The sequence below is a fragment of the Caretta caretta genome, chromosome 1 (assembly GCF_965140235.1).
Source record: "Caretta caretta isolate rCarCar2 chromosome 1, rCarCar1.hap1, whole genome shotgun sequence".
Classification (NCBI taxonomy): Eukaryota; Metazoa; Chordata; order Testudines; family Cheloniidae; genus Caretta; species Caretta caretta.
This window is the reverse complement of record NC_134206.1, coordinates 78777804-78798184: the sequence shown is the minus strand read 5'-3', so window position 1 is coordinate 78798184 and position 20381 is coordinate 78777804. Positions and strand designations below refer to the sequence as shown.

At 38.1% G+C, this 20381-nt stretch overlaps 1 protein-coding gene across 5 annotated transcripts in view; it reads right to left on the bottom strand.

The window, feature by feature from the left end:
• Window positions 1–2567: 2567 nt before the first annotated feature.
• The window catches only part of BORA (BORA aurora kinase A activator), a 46390-nt gene continuing 28576 nt past the window's right edge, over window positions 2568–20381 (bottom strand). For 4 of the 5 annotated variants that reach the window (XM_048852084.2, XM_048852095.2, XM_048852105.2 and 1 more), the window contains 6 exons: window positions 19721–19944; window positions 16630–16783; window positions 14493–15100; window positions 13461–13592; window positions 8549–8726; window positions 2568–4417 (listed from right to left, as the gene is read on the bottom strand). In XM_048852084.2, the coding sequence (XP_048708041.1) occupies window positions 4359–4417; window positions 8549–8726; window positions 13461–13592; window positions 14493–15100; window positions 16630–16783; window positions 19721–19944 (1355 nt within the window). In that variant the 3' untranslated portion in view covers window positions 2568–4358. The remainder of the gene's footprint in view (window positions 4418–8548; window positions 8727–13460; window positions 13593–14492; window positions 15101–16629; window positions 16784–19720; window positions 19945–20381) is intronic. The other variant, XM_075128974.1, reaches the window with a different exon arrangement.

Here is a 20381-nt window from a genome sequence, read left to right as displayed (position 1 = left end):
TAGCAGAAAGGAAGTTATCCCCGTAAGAAATTTGTCTTTCCATACCCATTGAAGACAGGAACAAGTAAAGGCAGCTGAATACCCAATAGTATCCAAGAGTTAGTGAAGGATAATGCTGCATATTTGCAAACATTCTTGGAGACGGAAGGAAGAGAATTTGGAGGGGTGACAGTAAGTGGCATACACTTCTGCAGTAGGGAAGCAAACTTGTGAACACAAGTGCTAACAAAAAGGGATAAGCAGCAACAGGCAAGGAAAAGATGAAACGAGGAGCCTGCTGCTACTAAGCAAAGCTGCTGACTCATGGCATTGCTCAGATCAAATATTCCGAAAAGGCCAAGGGTTTTGCCACCTACTTAAGTCAACCTGTGGCTCTGGTCTACTCTTCTCTACTTATGATTCTTCCTAATGGCAAAAAAATATGGCTATTGCTTTATGCTTAAAAAAGCTGTTTCTTTCCCATATACAAAACCACTGCCACTTAGCACCAGTAGTTTTCCACATACTTGAAGTCATAAGTCACCTCCCTCTCTCCATTCTACTGCCTTAGTTCATTTTTTCAAAACTTCCTCATAAATTCAAATAGTCAGAGAATACTGAAAAGGGACCACTACCATTTGACTCAACTTGTGCACAGTCTGTTGTATTAGATAATTTATAACTAGCATTATACTCTTCAACACCATGACCTGTGCAGCTCATTGTAAGTTGAAGCATCAAAATTAGGGCTGTCGATTAATCACAGTTAACTCATGCAATTAACTCAAAAAATGCATCGCAATTAAAAAATTAATGACAATTAATCAGTTTTAATTGCACTATTAATAGAATACCAATTGAAATTTATTAAATATTTTTGGATGGGGGTTTTTTACGTTTCAAATATATTGATTTCAATTACAACACAAAGTGTTGTACAAAGTGTACAGTGCTCACTTTATATTTTTATTACAAATATTTATACTGTAAAATGATAAACAAATGAAATTTTTCAGTTCACCTCCTACAAGTACTGTAGTGCAATCTTTTTCTTGTGAAAGTGAAACTTACAAATGTAGATTTTTTTTTGTTACCTAACTGCACTCAAAAATTAAACAATATAAAACTTTAGAGCCTACAAGGCCACTCAGTCCTACTTCTTGTTCAGCCAATTGCTAAGACAAACAAGTTTGTTTACATTTAAGGGAGATAATGCTGCCCGCTTATTTAGAATGTTACCAGAAAGTGAGAACAGGTAGTTCACATGACACTTTTGTAGCCGGCATTGCAAATTATTTACCTACCAGATATGCTAAACATTCGTATGTGCCTTCATGCTTCAGCCACTATTCCAGAGGACATGCTTCCAGGCTGATGACGCTCGTTAAAAAAAAAAAAAAAATGCATTAATTAAATTTATGACTGAGCTCCTTGGGGGAGAACTGTATGTCTCCTCCTCTGTTTTGCCCCCACTCTGCCATATATTTCATGTTACAGCAATCTTGTATGAGAACACTTTGTTCATTTTAAGAACACTTTTACTGCAGATTTGACAAAACGCAGAGAAGGTACCAATGTGAGATTTCTGAAGACAGCTACAGTACTCGACCCAAGAGTTTAAGAATCTGAAGTGCCTTCCAAAATCTGAGTGCAACGAGGTATGCAGCATACTTTCAGATATCTTGAAAGTACAACACTCTGATGCAGAAACTGCACAACCTGAACCACCAAAATGGAAAATCAACCTTCTGCTGGTGGCATCTGACTCAGATGATGAAAATGAACATGCGTCGGGCTGCAATACTCTGGATCGTTATCGAGCAGAACCAGTCATCAGCATGGACGCATGTCCTCTGGAATGGTGGTTGAAGCATGAAGAGACATATGAATCTTTAGCGCATCTGGCACATAAATATCTTCCACTGCTGGCTACAACAGTGTTATGCACGGCTGTTCTCATGTTTAGGTGACATTGTAAAGAAGCGGGCAGCATATCTCCTGCAAATATAAACAAACTTGCTTGAGCGATTGTCTGAACAAGAAGTAGGACTTGAAGGCTCTAAAATTTTATATTGTTTTGGTTTTTAATAGTTTTTTTTGTACATAACTCTACACTTGTAATTCAACTTCAATGATCGAGATTGCACTATAGTACTTGTATAAGGTAAATTGAAAAATACTATTCTTTTGTTTTTTACTGTGTAAATATCTGTAATAAAAATAAATATAAAGAGCACTGTACGCTTTGTAGTCTGTTGTAATTGAAATCAGCATATTTGAAAATGTAGAAAACATACAAAAATATTTAAATAAATTGTATTCTATATTGTTTAATAGCACAATTAATCTTTTTAATCACGCATTAATTGCAATTTTTTTAATTGCGCAATTAATCAGGATTAATTTTTTTAATCGCTTCACCACCCTAATCAAAATCAAAATCAGTACCTTCAACACCAGACTTACATCACAATAAAATCAGCTTTAGTCCAAGTTGTTTCCTGCCCCACTTGAAAGAAGAGAAGTATCTTAATGTCCTTAGTCTGGCATGATATTAAAAACAAAACTATTCAAAACAATCTAGGGTGTGAGGGAGAAACAATCAGTCTTTATTACATTAAATCGCTTAAAATTATACAATAATTTTCAATATAAAAAACCCTTGTTAAAACAATATAAATTGTTTTCTTTAAATGTAAACAGTGACCATTTTGTGCAATATGTGCCAACTGATGAATTAAGTAAAACTAGATAAATGTGATGGTCAAAAGGGCACTGTAGTTCATTAGTACAGTAGGTTTTCTAAACATAATTAAAAATGTTTTTCTTAAGTCAAAATAAATAGTTGGTTGCTTCTTGGCACACTCTATTTGGAGAGAGAAAAGAGGATAGACAATACATACAAAAACTTTTATACAATTCACTATTTTCACATTCATCCAGTTGTGCTATTCATTTTTTGCCTTACCTATGAAAAAGCTTATTTTACACAGGGAACAATTAAACAATTTTAGTGATTACTTTATTATTTGTGACTAATTTGAAAACTCTGATCATTGAACATGCAGCTCTGAAGAATCCAACTAAAATTTAATTTTAAAATGATAAACCACATTTAATCTCACATTTCAACCAGAAGAGTCCAGAAGTTCCACTGATACTACAGGGATCATTTTCATTACTGGTACAGGGCAAATTCTTTGGAAAAAAATGTATTGTCTTAGAAATACTTGTACTGGTCTACCAATGTGCTTCTAGCATAATCAGCTCACAAGATCCAACCTTACATTCACATAAAATTCTGATTACCATATTGCTTTCCCTCTTCTTCCCCCCACCTTACATTGGCATAATATTAGCATCCATTATATATTGGTTATCATAAAAATATAAAACCCCAAACATTCCTTATTACCCTCTGGAAGTCTGAAATCCTTGCTTTCAAATGGCATAAAGCATTAAATTATCTGTTTTGCTAGATAGTGGCTACTAAAATCATGCCAATACAAGCAGGAAGCAGAAATGGGGAAACAATGTTGTTTTAAATTTCTGATCTCATGACATGCCAGAGAACAGAATGCTTTGCACACCATTAGAAAGCAGCATGTTCAGCTTCTAATGGTATAAAGATATTTTTATAACCCTGATGGTTTGTGAGATCACACCTAAGTATACAGTTCAGGACATAAATGCACTGTAAATTTTTAATCCCTGTATTATTCAAGTGGACCTAAGACACAATACAGAAACGTAGCGCCAAACCTAGTTGATAGTTATATCTCCTATTTCAAGGGTTTATCATCACAATTAAATAATGAAGTGTGACTTATCCTCCTTGGCATAGAGACTATGGCAGGGACCAACCTTTATTTATGCCAAGAACCTTAAACTGACAGGTAAAGAAGGACAAAGTTTAAAAATGTAAAAAAACCAACCAAACAAAAAAAGCACCTCAGAAAAGTATGTTAATTTGTTGATTACACATTTTAAATGAATCACAAATTTCGATTTTTTTTTACAATACTTAAGTTTGAAGAAACAGAAAATTAATAATATTTTATTAGTGATATAGAAGTCTCCCTGTTAATTTCAATGTACATTTTCTCCAGAGTGGTCATTGCTGAGGTAAGGATAACAAACATACAGAGGTTTGTGATTTGACAAAATTTCACAAGCTATTTTGCCTTTCAAGTAACAATTCAGATGACTTGTTTTTTAAGTGCCATACAAATCGTTCTCACATTTTATCTTCAAAAAGTGTTCAAAATGTAGTTCAAAATGCAATTGAGACACAACTGATTCCATTTGCAAAAGTCATATGTGCCAAAGGCTACTTGTCAGTCTTGGTCTAATCACTTGGATAGAGGCATTTCTTCAGGTTATTGCATAGAATGACAGGCAGACTCTCCATCCAATATCTTGGGACTGTTTGTCCTTACTATAATAGAAAAAGAAAAAAAAGCTTAACTGAAAGAATTTGATAGTGGGACAAACGTGCATTCTAAAGCTTCTAAGATTAGGTTATCCACAAAGGTAGAGTGCCAAGTTCCAATATCTTTGTCTCCAAGAGCCAGGCTGGTGAGTAATTCAATGTATTGTTTCTTCAGGTTTTTAAGTCCAATGGTTTTTGTAAACTTGGCTAGTCAAAATTGACATGTTATCTTTGCCAGTTTGCACCACTAACTTAAACAAATCCAACAATAGCAAAATTAAGGAATATAATATAGTGTTTTTCTATTGAATATCTATTTTCAATGTTGTCAAATCATTCCGGAAGCTTTGCTAGAACAAAAAAAAAAATAAAATTGAGAAATATTCTCTCATCGAGTCCCTCCACATTCTCTCATTTAGGATTTGCCCTTACAGTGATGGCCACTGTTTATTTTCCTGAATCATCAGACTTTTCTTAGTCAGTCTTGAATTTTTCCCCCGATACAGTATGACTACAGCAACTTTTTGTATAGCATCTTTCATGCAAACTGTATCCCCAACTGCTTTTCAGCGTTAAATTACAAAACACAAAGTAGAGGCAAAATAGAAGAGAATTGAGGCAGATATGGGAAGACTGTTGCAAATATCAGAAACTGTAAAGGAGGTACCAGCAATGTAGATATTATATAGAGGGCCACAGGTCAGTGGTTGTAAGCAAATGGTGTAAGAAAATATCTGAGTGATTAGGGCAAGTCCATGGGAAGTTTTTAAAAACAAACTTCTCTTCGTATTGAAATTGATAAGGAGCTAGTTGAGTTGATTGAGATGGAGATGATTTATTCCTTAGAACAGACAGGAAGTTATTCTGCAAATACGATAGTCCACAGAGGTGGGATTTGGGAATTACCACTGAAAAAGGAAGCTGAAAAAGTGAAATCCTAGCTAAGATGTCAGTGTATATGGAAGTGAGAATATGAACAATATTGCAGAGAGGTTGACAAGCCAATCTATGAACCTAGGAAAATGTGAGAAGAGGAGCAAGAAAATTAAGATCACAAGTTATATTCGGAGGACAGTGAAGGAAAGTGGAATAGATGAAGAGGAAGTTGGTAAAAAAGAATGAATATGGGAAAAGATCCTTGTGGAACTCCATAAAGGAGAAGCCTTTGTGTAGAGGAAGTATCAACAGGGAAAGAAAACTATCAGATACAGGCAAGAATGCAACTAGACACCTGCACAGCTATTGAAGTTGGGCAGGAGAATGGGGTAGTTCAGTTTCAAATACTCAGCAGATTTCAAGGAGAAAGAAGAGGGAGAGAGCACCAGCAACAATAGAAAAGACATAGTTAACTAGGAAGAAAGGAGTGGCTTCTATACAGTGGCCAAAAATAAAACTAATATTTTCATACTGAAACTCCAAGATACTATTCTGCTAAAAAGTGTTTAAGCAATGAGGTTAGAAACTGAAGATAAAAATTGGTCACTGTGTACTCTCAAGAACTGATAAAAGTAAAAGGAGTGGTTGACAATTGTCCACTAGAGTGGGCAGATGACAAGCAAGGGCAGGGGATAAGGAGGTAAAGTTTTTGGTAAAGAACTAGGTATCAAACAAGTCCCAGAGGAGTCCCTCACTGCCACTTCTGTGCTTAAATCCATCGGACCACACTCAAAAGAGAAGTTTTCTTTTGCACATTCAGGAAAAGATTATGAGGGAAGTGTGAGCTAGTTATGGAGTGCACAATGAATAAATAAGGATTACCAATACTGTAGTTATGGAAATAGAACTATACTGTGTGCTTCACACCACCATCTGGCAATTTCACAGCAGATATTTTGATGTAACATGAACTCCCCTCCCCCTCCGCCCCGTCCGTGAGATGTTAACTAAGCATTTGAGGGCCCATGTCTGGAAGAAATATTGGTGGATGAAAACTAGAGGTGCTGATCAGGGCAAACTTGTTCATGGGCAATGTCTAGGTTACATGTATACTAAATGGCTGTGTTGCAAAATCTAATCTACTTTTTGCTTTATTTAGAGAACAGTGAATTTACAGAGACTGTAGAACATAATATCCCCAGAATATCTTCCAATAGCTCAAACTGGTTTCTTGTGAATTAGGGATGTCAAGCTATTAAAAAAATTAATCACGATTAATCACACTGTTAAATAATAGAATACCATTTATTTAAATATTTTTGGATGTTTCTACATTTTCAAATATATTGATTTCAATTACAACACAGAATGCAAAGTGTACAGTGCTCACTTTATATTTATTTTTGATTACAAGTATTTGCTCTGTAAAAAAACAAAAGAAACAGTATTTTTCAATTCACCTCATACAAGTACTGTAGTGAAATCTCTTTATCATGAAAGTTGAACTTACACATGTAGAATTACATACAGAAAATAACTGCATTCAAAAATAAAACAGTGTAAAACTTTAGAGCCTGCAAGTCCACTCAGTCTTACTTCTTGTTTAGCCAATCACTCAGACAAACAAATTTGTTTACACTTGCAGGAGATAATGCTGCCCGCTTCTTGTTTACAATGTCACCTGAAAATGAGAAAAGGCGTTCTCATGGCACTGTTGTAGCCGGTGTGGCAAGATATTTATGTGCCAGATGTGCTACAGATTCATATGTCCCTTCATGCTTCAACCACCATTCCAGCGGATATACGTCTATGCTGATGGCAGGTTGTGATCGATAATGATCTGAAGCAGTGCAAACCGATGCATGTTCATTTTCATTATCTGAGTCAGTTTCCTCATCGGAGTGTTTGCTCTTTTAACACTTTTGAAAGCATGCTCCACACCTCATCCCTCTCAGATTTTGGAAGGCACTTCAGATTCTTAAACCTTGGGTCGAGTGCTGAAGCTATCTTTCGAAATCTCACATTGGTACCTTCTTTGTGTTTTGTCAAATTTGCAGAGAAAGTGTTCTTAAAATGAACAACATGTGCTGGGTCATCATCCGAGACTGCTATAACACGAAATATATGGCAGAATGTGGGTAAAACAAAGCAGGGGACATAAAATTCTCCCCCAAGGAGTTCAGTCACAAATTTAATTCATGCATTATTCTTTTAACAAGCATCATCAGCATGTCCTCTGGAATGGTGGCCAAAGCATGAAGGTGCATACGAATGTTTAGCGTATCTGGCATGTAAATACCTTACAATGCCGGCTACAGAAGTGCTATGCAAATGCTTGTTTTCACTTTCTGTTGACACTGTAAATATGAAGTGGGCAGCACTATCTCCTGTAAATGTAAACAAACTTGTTTGTCTTAGTGATTGGCTGCACAAGAAGTAGGACTGAGTGGACTTGTAGGCTCTGAAGTTTTACATTTTTTGTTTTTGAGTGCAGTTATGTAACAAAAAAATTCTACATTTGTAAATTGCACTTTCACGACTCAGATTGCACTACAGTACTTACATGACGTGAACTGAAAAATAGTATTTATTGTGTTTATCTTTCACAGTGCAAATAATTGTAATCAAGAATAACAAACACTTTAATTTCAATTACAACACAGAATACAATATGTATATAAAAATGTAGAAAAACATTCAAAATATTTAATAAATTTATATTGGTATTCTATTGTTTAACCAGTGCGATTAATCATGATTAATTTTTTTTGAGTTAATTGCATGAATTAACTGCGATTAATTAAGAGCCCTAATGTGAATGTTGTCCAGTGTCCAAACATGGAAACATTAGATTAAGAAACTGCTAAATATTCACCCATTCTAAGGTTGCTAAAATGTAGAGTGTATTTCTATTGAAGCTGGTACAGCTAAGATTTGGGAACAATTTGACACCTCTAGAAACCTGCCACTAGTGTTCACAGAAACAGCTCAAAAGAAAAAATGCTATCAATTTTTGTTTCAAGTCCAGCTCACAGCCTCCCTAATTTTCCATGTCCAGTGGATGTGGGTTAGGAGAACCTGTATAGATTGCTGCTTCCCAGCTCCCTATAATACATATGAAACAAGCAAGGCAGCAGTTTGGTCTGCTCCCTGAACTCAGTTGTAGTATTACTGTGTTCATCATTCTTCAGGTCCTACAAGATAAATTATTAACAGGTACCAGCCAATAGCATTTTAAGTTCTCCATAAAAATCCACATACCATTTTTGTGTAATCCCTGAATCTGATGTTCGTTGGTATGTTTCCAAGTAGAAAAGTTGCAAGTTGCATTTTGGCTGAATAATGTATTGTATGTTTTTACTTTATGGAAACATGGTTGAATCTCTGGAGACTTTGCCCTCAACAGCTGATTGTCTTTATGGTTTAAAACAGGAAACTCCTAGGTTTGTAAACAAATTTCTTTTATTATCATTCTTTCAAAAATTCTCATTTCAATAAGTTAACAATTCAGACCTCACTTCATTTGAATCAGTCCCTGCTATAACGGGTGCTGATCTCAGGATATTACAGAAACAAGGTGGTTGAGGCAATATCTTTTATTGGACCAACTTCTGATGATGAAAGAGAGCTTACACATGCTGTAGAAGAACTCTGTGCAAGCTAGAAAGCTTGTCTCTTTCACCACCAGAAGTTGGTCCAATAAAATACATTATCTCAACCATCTTGTCTCCTTGTTATAAAGAATCATTTTGGGGGTTAAGTAACTGGAAGTTTCAGATCACCAGTATAAAACAGTTTTATCTTCATCCCTTCCTGAAAATTAAAACAGAAATAAAAAACACCTATTTCCCCTATAGTAACTATGGTTCTTAGAGGTGTTGTCAACTTCTGGTGCACATGCACCCTGTGTGAGTGAGATTGGATGCTTTTGGCCTGCAGTGTCCATTGGGGGAGAGGCATGCCCTGATCGCTCGTGTGTGTCATCATTTCCCCCTCCCCGCAAGGGCATAAAGGGCAGAGCAGAGCCAGCTGCTCCTCAGTTCCTGCACAAATACAGATTTGGGGTAAAAGGGGACTCTGTAGTAGTGGGGAAGGAAGACAGGTCATGGAATACACATAGACAATATCTCAAAGTTACCATTCGCTTTCATGTGATTCTCCATACATATTTCTCTGCTGATGATTCTCAAGATTTGACCTGATGTATAGAATGTACTTGCTCAATAGCTACTCAAATATCAACTGCAGGACCGCTCTGCCAAAACGGGTATTAGATCCTGATGCCTCAACTGGGGAATAATGTCATGTAAATATATGACCAGATCCCCAGGTCACTGAAGACCTTCAGATTTCAGAGATGGTTACACTTTTCAAGAAAGCCATAGGATTTACCTCAGCTCTAGTGGAGTGAGCCCTAACCTGCACTGAGGATCTAATTTGCCTAGCTCATAAAACCCTAAAGTAAGTAGACACCCACTTAGATAGCCTCTGGGAAGATGCCTGACCTTTCATCCAACCTGCAAAAGCTACAATTAGTCAAAAGAAAACTAAACGTTTTGGTCCTATCCAGATAAAATAACAGAGGCTTAAGCACATCCAGGGTATGCAAATTTGGCTTCCTCTTGGTGGGAGTGGAGTTTAGGGAAGAGCACAGGTACATGACTCATTTGATTCAAATGCAAGTCTGAGACTACCTTGGGTAAAAATGTAGTGTGGGGCCTAAGGGTGACCTTCTCCTTATGGACTACAGCATCTGATGGGCCAGAATTAAGCGCTTGTATTTTTCCTATTTTCCACGCTGATATAATTGCCACTAAAAAGGCCATTTTCAAGGACAAATGATATTAGGAGCTCAAAGGGAGTTGCCATCAACCCAGCTAGGACTGCACAGAGATCCTAGGGGGGAAGTGACTGATTGGGGAAAAACATGAATGAGACCCGTAAGCCTAGCTACCACAAGATGGGAGAAAATGGTGTTGCCCTGCATGGAGGAGATGGTCAGCTGATTCTCTGCCATAGAGCTAATGGACACTCCTTTTTTTTAAAAAAAAAATCTTAATAGATATGCAGATTCCAGCTATTCTGGACTCTGCATATCTAGAGGAAATATGCTATTGACCCCACTTTTGAAATGTTACAGATAAAGGATCCTGAGTGTCCATTTGTGGTCTTCTAAGAATTGCCTTATTAGGTGGCAGTTCCCTGGGGACAACTCCAACAATGTCCTTGGTGCCAAGATCATCAGTCCTGAGAGAGTAAACATCAGTACCATAGATTTGGTATTGGGCATGGCTTGAATCTTTTCATAGGCCAGTACCATTGGTCATGTACCATGTTCTCCAGGGTGTCATCAGGACTCATTCTGGGCTGAGCCACCCTTTGAGGGAGTGAAGTGAGAGTTTTGCTTCTTCCAGCTAGGCCCTTCCCAGAGGCAAAAAAGGCACCTTGAGTGACCATTGTTAAAGAACACAGCTGTCTCACATGAAGGGCAGTTCTTGAAGCCAGGAGACTTTATGTATGTCTACACCTTGAGCTGGTTGTGTGATTCCCAGCTTGCATAGACATACTTGGGCTAGCTCTTATCAACCTACCACACAAAACAGTAATATAGCCAGGGTGGCACAGACGGTAGCAGTGGCACAGGCTAGCCATGCCAAATACAAACCCATCTGAATCCTGTGCATACATATTCAGCACAGTTAACCTATGCTGCCACTTGCTGCTTCCCATGCTTCACTACTCTCTTTAGCATGCTAGCTACACAAACTGGGAATCACACCCTCAGCTCCAAGTGTAGATAGAACCTTTGGTTCAGACAGAGGAAAAAATTCCTAACACTAACAGAAGCTTGGGGGTGTTTTTGCCAACAGATGTACCAACCCTGTACACACTAACAGTAACTAATTTAACACCTAACTAACAATACAAAGATATGTTTATTTGCTTCATAAAGCACATAGTGATGCAGACACTGCAGGGTTCTGTCTCACAGCCATGGATGGTAAGAAAGAACTGAAGGGCAGTCGGACCCATTCTGACCTTGGGTGGGGATGTCTGAGGGCATTCAAGCTGCAGACACAGCCCCAACAGACACTGCTGTGCAATATAATCTGATTTCATGCACACAGGGCATAGGTGTACCAAGAGTGGAATACATACAAACATTTGAAGAACTGAATAATTCCCCTTTGTTTTAGTCTAATATATCCCCTTTCACTATTCTCAGAAACTGTATTATGTGTTTGTTGCTTTCCCTTGCCTCTGTACAATGAGATCACAAGTGGAAGTAGAGATCTCAAGTTGAAAAATTCTCTTAAAGACATTCCTCAGCATACTGAATCAAGTCAACACCATGGAACTTTTAAGATACCCAGGGACGGCACGTTGTCCATTTGTAGTCTCACCAATGTTTTTGCAAAGAACACTGGGCCAAGTTCTCCCCGAGCCCCCAGTGCCTTTTACTCCTGATGGAATTCTGCACGCCTGCACAGGCAGGGAATTGTTATGGTGATCAGATATCTATCCCTCCATGCAGAAAAAAGAAGAAGAAATCTGCTGGGGACGCGTGCCTCTTCCTGGACAGCCTAGGCGGCGCATCTGTTCCAGCACACCTGGAGCAGCCATCAGAGACGCAAATCACTGCGGGGGCGGGACGTACGCACCTGCCTGGGAGACATTAATCACCGTCGGGGGTGGAGTGGACTGGGCGTGCATGTGTGTGAACAAGCCAGAGAGACTTGCAACAGAGTGGCTTGCCGGGCATGGGGGACTTGGGGTTGTTAGGCATGAGACAGGCTCTGTCCCCCGAGGCAGAAATGTAGTAGCCTGCCTGCCTATGTTCCTTCACTGCAAGGAAGCAAGCAGCTGTTTTGCCAGAGTTAGAAATGCAATCAGCCAGTGCTATCCCTTAAACTGCATGGAGGCTCATTTTATAACAGGGATTGGATTGAAACAAAATTCAGTCAGTTTTTGCTTGAGATGGGATAAGGTGTGGAAGAATAAGAGTCTGCTCTGTGCATTCCTACAAAACTGTTTCAATGTTTGAAATAAAAGATTGTTCTAAATGTGAAAATAACACATTGTTAATGTTGCTATTGATCGTTAATTGATCTCATTCTCTGAGACAAAAATGTAGCAGCCTGCCTGAATAGTAACATTGTTAAATGTTCCTATTGTTAACTAACTGTTCCCATTCTCAGCCAATTCCCCCCAGAAGCATAAAACACGGAAAAGTTTTAAGGCTCCTTTACATTGCTAGAGTGATGTAAAGGAGCCTTATTATAAAGGACCATAAGGGAATCCTCAGCTAGGAGATCTATGTGCTTTCTCACTTTTTTTCCTGTGCCAAAGTGGCCCAATGGAGTTAGATTACAGATCAGGATTTATTTTACTTACCCATTAAAAAACAGCAACAACAAAAAATAAAAGACTGAGGGCAAATAAAACATTTATCAAGAAGTCACTAAAATGTCAGGACAATCAGAACCAAGCACTTCCCAAAATACCCAGCCCGGTCCAGATGAAGTTACTAAAGGGCAAAAGGGATATATTTGTTCTTTTGCATGACATCAAAAACGGCTACACCAGGTTCTCATGCTCGAGAATTCCCTACAAAACTGCATGTAGACGGGGACAAATTATTTTGCACATCCTGCAACGTTGTTCTCATCCATGACTGATGGTCTGTAATTGTGGATCATTTTGCATTTAACAAACAAAAAAAACCCACATTATTTTGACAAATAACATATGCAGAATTTTTAATTTTTTGGCACAGAATTCCCCCAGGAATAGCCTTTGCTGTCATCAGAACACGTGAATTTTAAAATTAGGATTTTCAGTATATTTTTCTTTATTTTACAGATCCATGTGTTTAATCTAATACTTGACACTATGACCAAATAAATTTGCTGTCTACAAGTTCCCACAAGTTCTTAGAAACAATCTGTCAAATCCCTGACCTAGCAGGGAGTGGTGTGAAGGAATGGATATTGAAAATGGAAAAACATATTCTACAGACTAACAAATTTATTTGAGCATAAACTGTAGTTCACGAAAGATTATGATCAAATAAATTTGTTAGTCTCTGAAGTGCCACAAGTACTCCTTTTCTTTTTGTAAATAGACTAACACGGCTGCTACTCTGAAACATATCATTCTATGCATTTCCTACCTTAGTTCTGGAAAGCTGAGATTTGTTCTGAGCCTCATAAGAATGTACATTATTGTCTCTGCAATTGTTCTCAGCCCCAACTGTATCCATAATGCTGCTTCCACATGTCTGTGTATTATACCCACTGTCCACCTAGGAACAAAAGCCAGGAATTAATATCCTATGTACTCAGTTCCAGATAAGCTCCCCTATTTCTTGTGCATTACTTATTTTAATTTACATTTGTATTGCCCCTACTTCATAATCCTTTCATATTGTATTTATAAACTTAATCTATCATACAAGCTATACATATCACTGATTAAAATATGAACCATTGAAATACAGCCACATCTAAAGGTGATATCTGGCAACTGTTTAACAATGCATGCTTAGAGTCACTTCTGTCCTAAACTATTATCTGATTGAAACTTCAGGGAAAGTTAAATAGGCAAATTGGAAATACTTGTGAGTACAAGTACATGCCCGTTGGACATTTAATGGTCACAACTCAGAACTTTTCAAATATTAAGGTGTCAGCATCTTCAGCAGGACAGTTCCTACTACTATCATCATTGTTTCTTCACTACCTTCAAAAACCAGGACTTCTTTGGAGACCTCCTATACAAGGTGATATGGCTAGATGTGTGTGGCTTGCATATTTTACAAGATAATACAATTGCAGGCTTAAATAAAATTGACAATCTATTTGTGACTTAAAAAGCAAAAGGCGGCTGCATTATGTAATAACTTAGTTAACTGCAGCAGATTCATTAGAAACAAGAGGAGATAGTAAATTGGTCAACCAGAATCCAAGTAGTTTGGGATTAATCCACATTTACTACTGTGGTAGCATAAGAAATATTTCCTTGAATTGCTGTGTTGCCAGTCAAATAGAACAAGCTTTAAGTCACACAATTCAGTGTTTACACCCCATCAGATAAGAGCTGACAGAAAGTATATCCAGAATTGTAGAGGGACAAATGTGAAAACTGAGAGATTAAACTTGGGGTATAATTTACTAAATTATTTAAATAAAACAAAAACCCTTACCTGAATACTACTGCTGTCACAAGGAATTACACTGCTTTCCGCAAGAGGTGATATGCACATGTGAGAGCTTTCAATACTGAAAGTAATTCCTGTCATGAAGCTGGTCATTGGCATACTGCTATTACCAACACATTCCTTAACCCAAGTGTTCTCATCTGACACCTCAACTGTATCAACCATATCAACAGTATTATTTTCTTTTAAACCTTCTATATCCTGCAACGATGCCAGTCCTTGTTCACAAGCTTCAGAGTGATCTGGTGAAATAGATACAGTTGCCACAACTAGATGTGTACCGTGTGCAAAAGTATCACCATCCTGCTGCTGTAAATTTACTCCAGTGTCCATCTGTGGTAACAGAACTTCTGCAGGTAGGGCATTCTCTTTGTCTTCTGCCTCTTCGTTGTGATTTTCAAGGGTAAATGGTATCCTAATAAGGGAAGTTTGATATTGTGCAGTCCCTCTGCATGCTCCAAGTCTCATAGGAGAACAATTTTTAATTGGAGAACAGCCATCTATATAAGGACTTCTAGTACTTGGGGGTGTCATTCTGTTTGAGACTGGTGCAGACGGAACATCCGGAGAACGAAAAGTCAACTTTCTTTGTTCTGTCCATAGTAAAAACAGAATAATTCAATTCATTAGATATCAGATGGAGGAAAAGCTAACAGTCTGAATCCTAGGACCAGAAGTCACTAGAACAACTACAGCCACACTAAGCGGTGATTCTCTTGAGTATCATCTCCTAGCACTAAAGGCATTTGATACAACTATTTTTAAAAGTTATACTTGTTACACACACGTTTAGCCATCATACTTTCAAATTTTAATCCTGCTTACCTAAAGCTTTCATTTCTCTGAAAGGTCTACTACTGCAGAGACCAGGTCAGGGATCGGCAATCTTTGGCACACAGCCCGCCAAGATAAGCCCCCTTGCGAGCCGGTTTGTTTACTTGCCACGTCCGCAGGTTCGGCCGAGCGCAGCTCCCTCTGGCTGCGGTTCGCAGATCCAGGCCAAGGGATGTGCTGGCTGCCGCTTCCCGCAGCCCCCATTGGCCTGGATCGGCGAACCGCAGCCAAAGGGAGCTGCGCTCGGCCGAACCTGCGGACGCGGCAAGTAAACAAACCGGCTCGCAAGGGGGCTTATCTTGGCGGGCTGTGTGCCAAAGATTGCCGATCCCTGACCTGGCAATCCCTGGCTTCCCGCAGCCCCCATCGGCCTGGAGTGGCGAACCATGGCTAGCGTGAGCTGCGATCAGCCGAACCTGTGGACGCGGCAGGTAAACAAAACAGCCTAGCACACCAGGGGTCTTACCCTGGCGGGCCCCCGCGTCCCAAAGGTTGCCGATCCCTGGATCAGGTTTTCAAATGGCAGTACCAAATTGTGTCAAAATGAACAGTCCCTTACCTCAAAATGCTTCCAGTCCAATAACCTAAAATCCATACTAGGCAAGTACTGTAGATTTCTTAGAACACATTAGTTAGGGTGAAAATTATCAGAACTTTATACAATCAGGTATAAAGTGGAAAGTAGCTATTCAGACTTTATACATAACTTTGCAGAAGTATCTCATAGCAGGTTCTGACTGAATCAGCTATGCAAACAGACTAAGATTTTACAGAACACAGACTACCAATACTGCCAAATTGCAACAAATTATGGAGTCTGATATGGATAAGCATCCACTAGGTTTCTAAACTAGTGAATTCATTTAATCTCAGCTTAATCTAGTTATGGGGATCAGGGCTCAAATGTAAGACACTAACCCTATCAAAATAGTTTTTCCTACAACAATTCTGACTGCTCATCTTATTTTTGATACGTAACTTCAAACAAAACCCTTCTCCTCAGATCATATTGCTCCCCTTTACTTTATTTCATACTATGAGTTTTCATGATTCCTTTTTCCACTTTTTCCCACTAAAAAATTTATTTTTTTGCACTTTCTAAGTAATTCTGTTCAGGTAAACATTTTATACATTTACATTGATGACACTTTACTGTTCAACATGCCACGTGCCATACTAGATGAGACCACTGGACTATCAAGCCAAGTACCTGCCTCTAGATGGATCGTTTTTTCATCACAAGAAATACAAGCTGCATGAAAGGAGACTATATAAAGTCAAACCATACCTGACAATGGTGTCTTCCTTATCTGAAAAGCAATTGGAGAAAAAGTAGGGGAAGCAATATTTGCAGGGGACCTCTCTGGAAACGTGGGACTGGTAATGCTTCCCAGACTGTATGCCCTTGTACCTCCCTGAATAGGACTGGAGGAAAACTGACCCTTTAATACAAAGAGTAAGAATTAGCTTTTACATAATATAAATTTATAGACTGATGTACAAATTTGTAGACTTGAAAGTAGTGCTACTGGGAAAATAATTCTATTCCTGCTTCACTGACACTCTCAATCAAGCATTTCACTGCTGCAATATTCCATTTGAAATTCTCCAGTTGGATTTTATGATGCCTCATAGGAAATCCAATGCTTCCAAAGAGGAGTACTAATTAAGACTATGTTATCAATCATATTAGAACTAACAGGAGCCAGACTACTGTATAAGGATTTTCCTAATCAACAGCCAAATTACTGTTTAGTATTTGTATTATTGTTATGCCTACAACATTTCATCTCCCAAATGGCAGACACCCCAAAGCAGAATGGAATGTTGCCCCCAATGCAGTGACAGATTGAGTAGACTGCACACTGACACCACTGGATATTTTAACAGAATCCACACTATCTGAAGGACATAACTTTGAAGTCAACCAAAACAGACCTTTCATCTGAAAGAGTCAGAAGAAGCTGTGCTCTTATCTCAGGCCAAATCTACAGTAGGAACAGTTTGTTGTCATAGGTATAACCCACATATTGTATTGGTAAAGTAGTAATTTTGTGGACACAGAGTTTGCTGGCAAAACTGCGGTTTTGCCAAAATAGCTTATTCAAGCCCCCTAACAAAATAAGTTCTACTGGAAAAAGCACAGTACATAACTCAGCGTTTTTGCCAACACAGTTATAATGGTCAGAGACCACAGACATAGCATCTCTGACTAACATAACTATGCCAGCAAAAGTCTTTTGTTTAGATCTAATCTCAGCAGGAAGTAGCAATTTGCACATCACCAGAAAATGTGAGTTGGAGCTAAGAAAAATAACGTTCAGACATTCATGCCTTAGTTGTGATCTTGTTTTCATTTAGTATAATATGCTCCTGGCTGGTTGAAGGTCTCATTTAAAGTGAGTTTGTGTTGGAAACTGATGGCTCAAGAAATTGATGGACTTCCAGTTCACTTGTAGTTCACTTCCAATTCACTTGTATATTAAAGCATGCCAGAGGTGCATCTGTATTTTACATTCCTAGATCTAAGAGTTCTGAACAAAGATCACAAATGAGTAAATAGCACTGTAAACATGGCAGTTCTGTAATACGATACCACCCTTTCAAGGAAAATACTTATTCTACTTTGAAGTGTAAAAAAAGTGCCTTTTTTGCTTTATTATGTATAGGGCTTCTGATTTTTGGTTTTATTCCATAAACACCCTTGACACAAATGAGCGGGGGAGGGAAGAGAAACTGGAGTTCATCCACTGAATACCAGAAAATCACCACAAATGGTTACTTGTATCTAAGGCTTGTTTACACAGAGAAGTAATGCAGACTACAGGGGAGAGATTTCTAAAGTGCACTAAACATGCTGCATGTTAACTGGTCCATGAAGATCCTGCTGCTGTGCACTTAAGGTTCCCTAGGGTGCTCTGAAGTCATGTTGTTTGAAGCATTATGTGTTAAAGCATTCTAGGGAACATTACAGTGAGATTACTCATTACAGTATACATAAGCAGAAAGCCCCTATATTTTAATATATTATATATCCACCTATATTTTATATATCTACATAAAACTTGAAAATTGCTACAAACAACCCCAAAAAACAAAAGCCCTAACTACATATAAATATCTGTAAAGTTTTCCTCAGACATTCTGCTTTTCTTCTTTTTTTTTTTTAATTAAAAATCATGTTTTGCCTACTTTTCCCAGAAATACTATGGATTACTAGAGAATTAGTAGGTTTAGGATATACACCAAGAAAGTAAGCAAACCCTGTCTGAGAAGGAACGTGATTTTTATTCAGATTTGTTAACAAAAAGTTAACTATTGTTTGGAGAATGGATCTTTAACATTCAACACTTCCCTTTCAATTAAGGGTTAAAGAAAGTCCACAACCTCACTCAGACCACCAAGTTCTCTGCAAACTCAGGGAAGACCAGATTTTACAATCCCAATATTTCCGAAGTGTTTGTTTTTTTAAAACAAGAACAGAACAACCCCCTTTTAGGTACACTGGGTCATTTATACAATTGAAAGAAAGAAAAGAAAGAAAGAAAGAAAGAAGGGCACAAATCTTTCTTCTTTGCAGATCAACTTTAAGGGAAAGCAACTAGAGCAATTATATACACCAAATGGTGTTTTAGGTACTAATCAAGCCCAGGACTAAGATGATATTTTTGGTATGCAAACTTAATGAGTTTACGAAGGCATGGCTGCAATATGATCTCAGCCAATAAAGTCTTTCTGTAAAGTGCATCCTATATGGAAAGATCAAAGAGACTTCACAAGCTATTCATATTCGAATCATTCCCTCTCATTCTCTTACGTCAATATCATTCAGACACAAATACATTGGGCAGAGAAAATAGCAGCTCTTCAACAGTGAATATCAGGACTACACAACAATTTGATAGGGAAAGAAAAGCATAAATTTTATGTTAAAAAACATGAAGTTTTAGTTAGGCACAATTTAGTTCCAAAATTGGAATTTGACCAGGACCCTTGGTATTAACACCACTCTTTAATTACTTCAGTTGTGTAGACTATTCAAAAGCGGCACTTCAGCTGGTGAAATCTGATCAGACACAATCAGAAGTGGTTCTGCTGCTTTAGAATCAGAGGAGTAGCCTTGTTAGTCTGTATCCACAAAAACAACGAGGAGTCCGGTGGCACCTTAAAGACCAACAGATTTATTTGGGCATAAGCTTTCGTGGGTAAAAATGTTGCATCTGAAGAAGTGGGTTTTTTACCCACGAAAGCTTATGCCCAAATAAATCTGTTAGCCTTGAAGGTGCCACTGGACTCCTTGTTGTTTTTGCTGCTTCAGAGAATTTCATGTGTACCAGCTAAATCAGCACATACACAAAGAAAATGAAAAGGCTTCTTACTGAACTAGATGTTTCCACAGGGCTTCTGCACCGGGCTGGAGAAATATCTATTGAACATAGCACTCCAAGTGATGCTGGTGGATTATTACAAGGGCTTTGTGGAGAAAGAGACAAACACTCAGATACACTTCCATTCTCATCTAAAAACAGCTTTCTTCTCAGTGATGAGGAGCTTAGGCTTTCCTGAGACTGGTCTGCAAATTCTTCTGTTCTAAAATATTCACCTAAAGAAAAAAGAAAAAGTTTGTTGGCAAGTTTAATTAGCCAGTCTTGTCTTATTTCTTCTGTCTACAGAAAAAGTATGGGGGAACAAAGGGGACAAGGACCTCGTCTGCACAATCATAAACAGCCACTGAATTCTGTAACTGCTGAAATTGTTAATAATATTTTAGCCATGCTGTGGGCATTAGACTAAGCAGTGTTATAACAAGGTTAATATAAAGTCAGGGCTTTCCCCCCATAAACGCTGGGTTTATTAAAATTTGCTGTAATGTGATTTTTCCCACACATGGAAGATGGTCCAAATGTATCAACCCCAGTTCAGTCATGACAATGTTGAATAGTTTCTGTTAAACTATTCTGCTTGTGTGGACAAGGCTTTTCGGACAGCTGCCATTTCAAATGATCATGCTTACAGAACTCCCATAGAATCATAGGACTG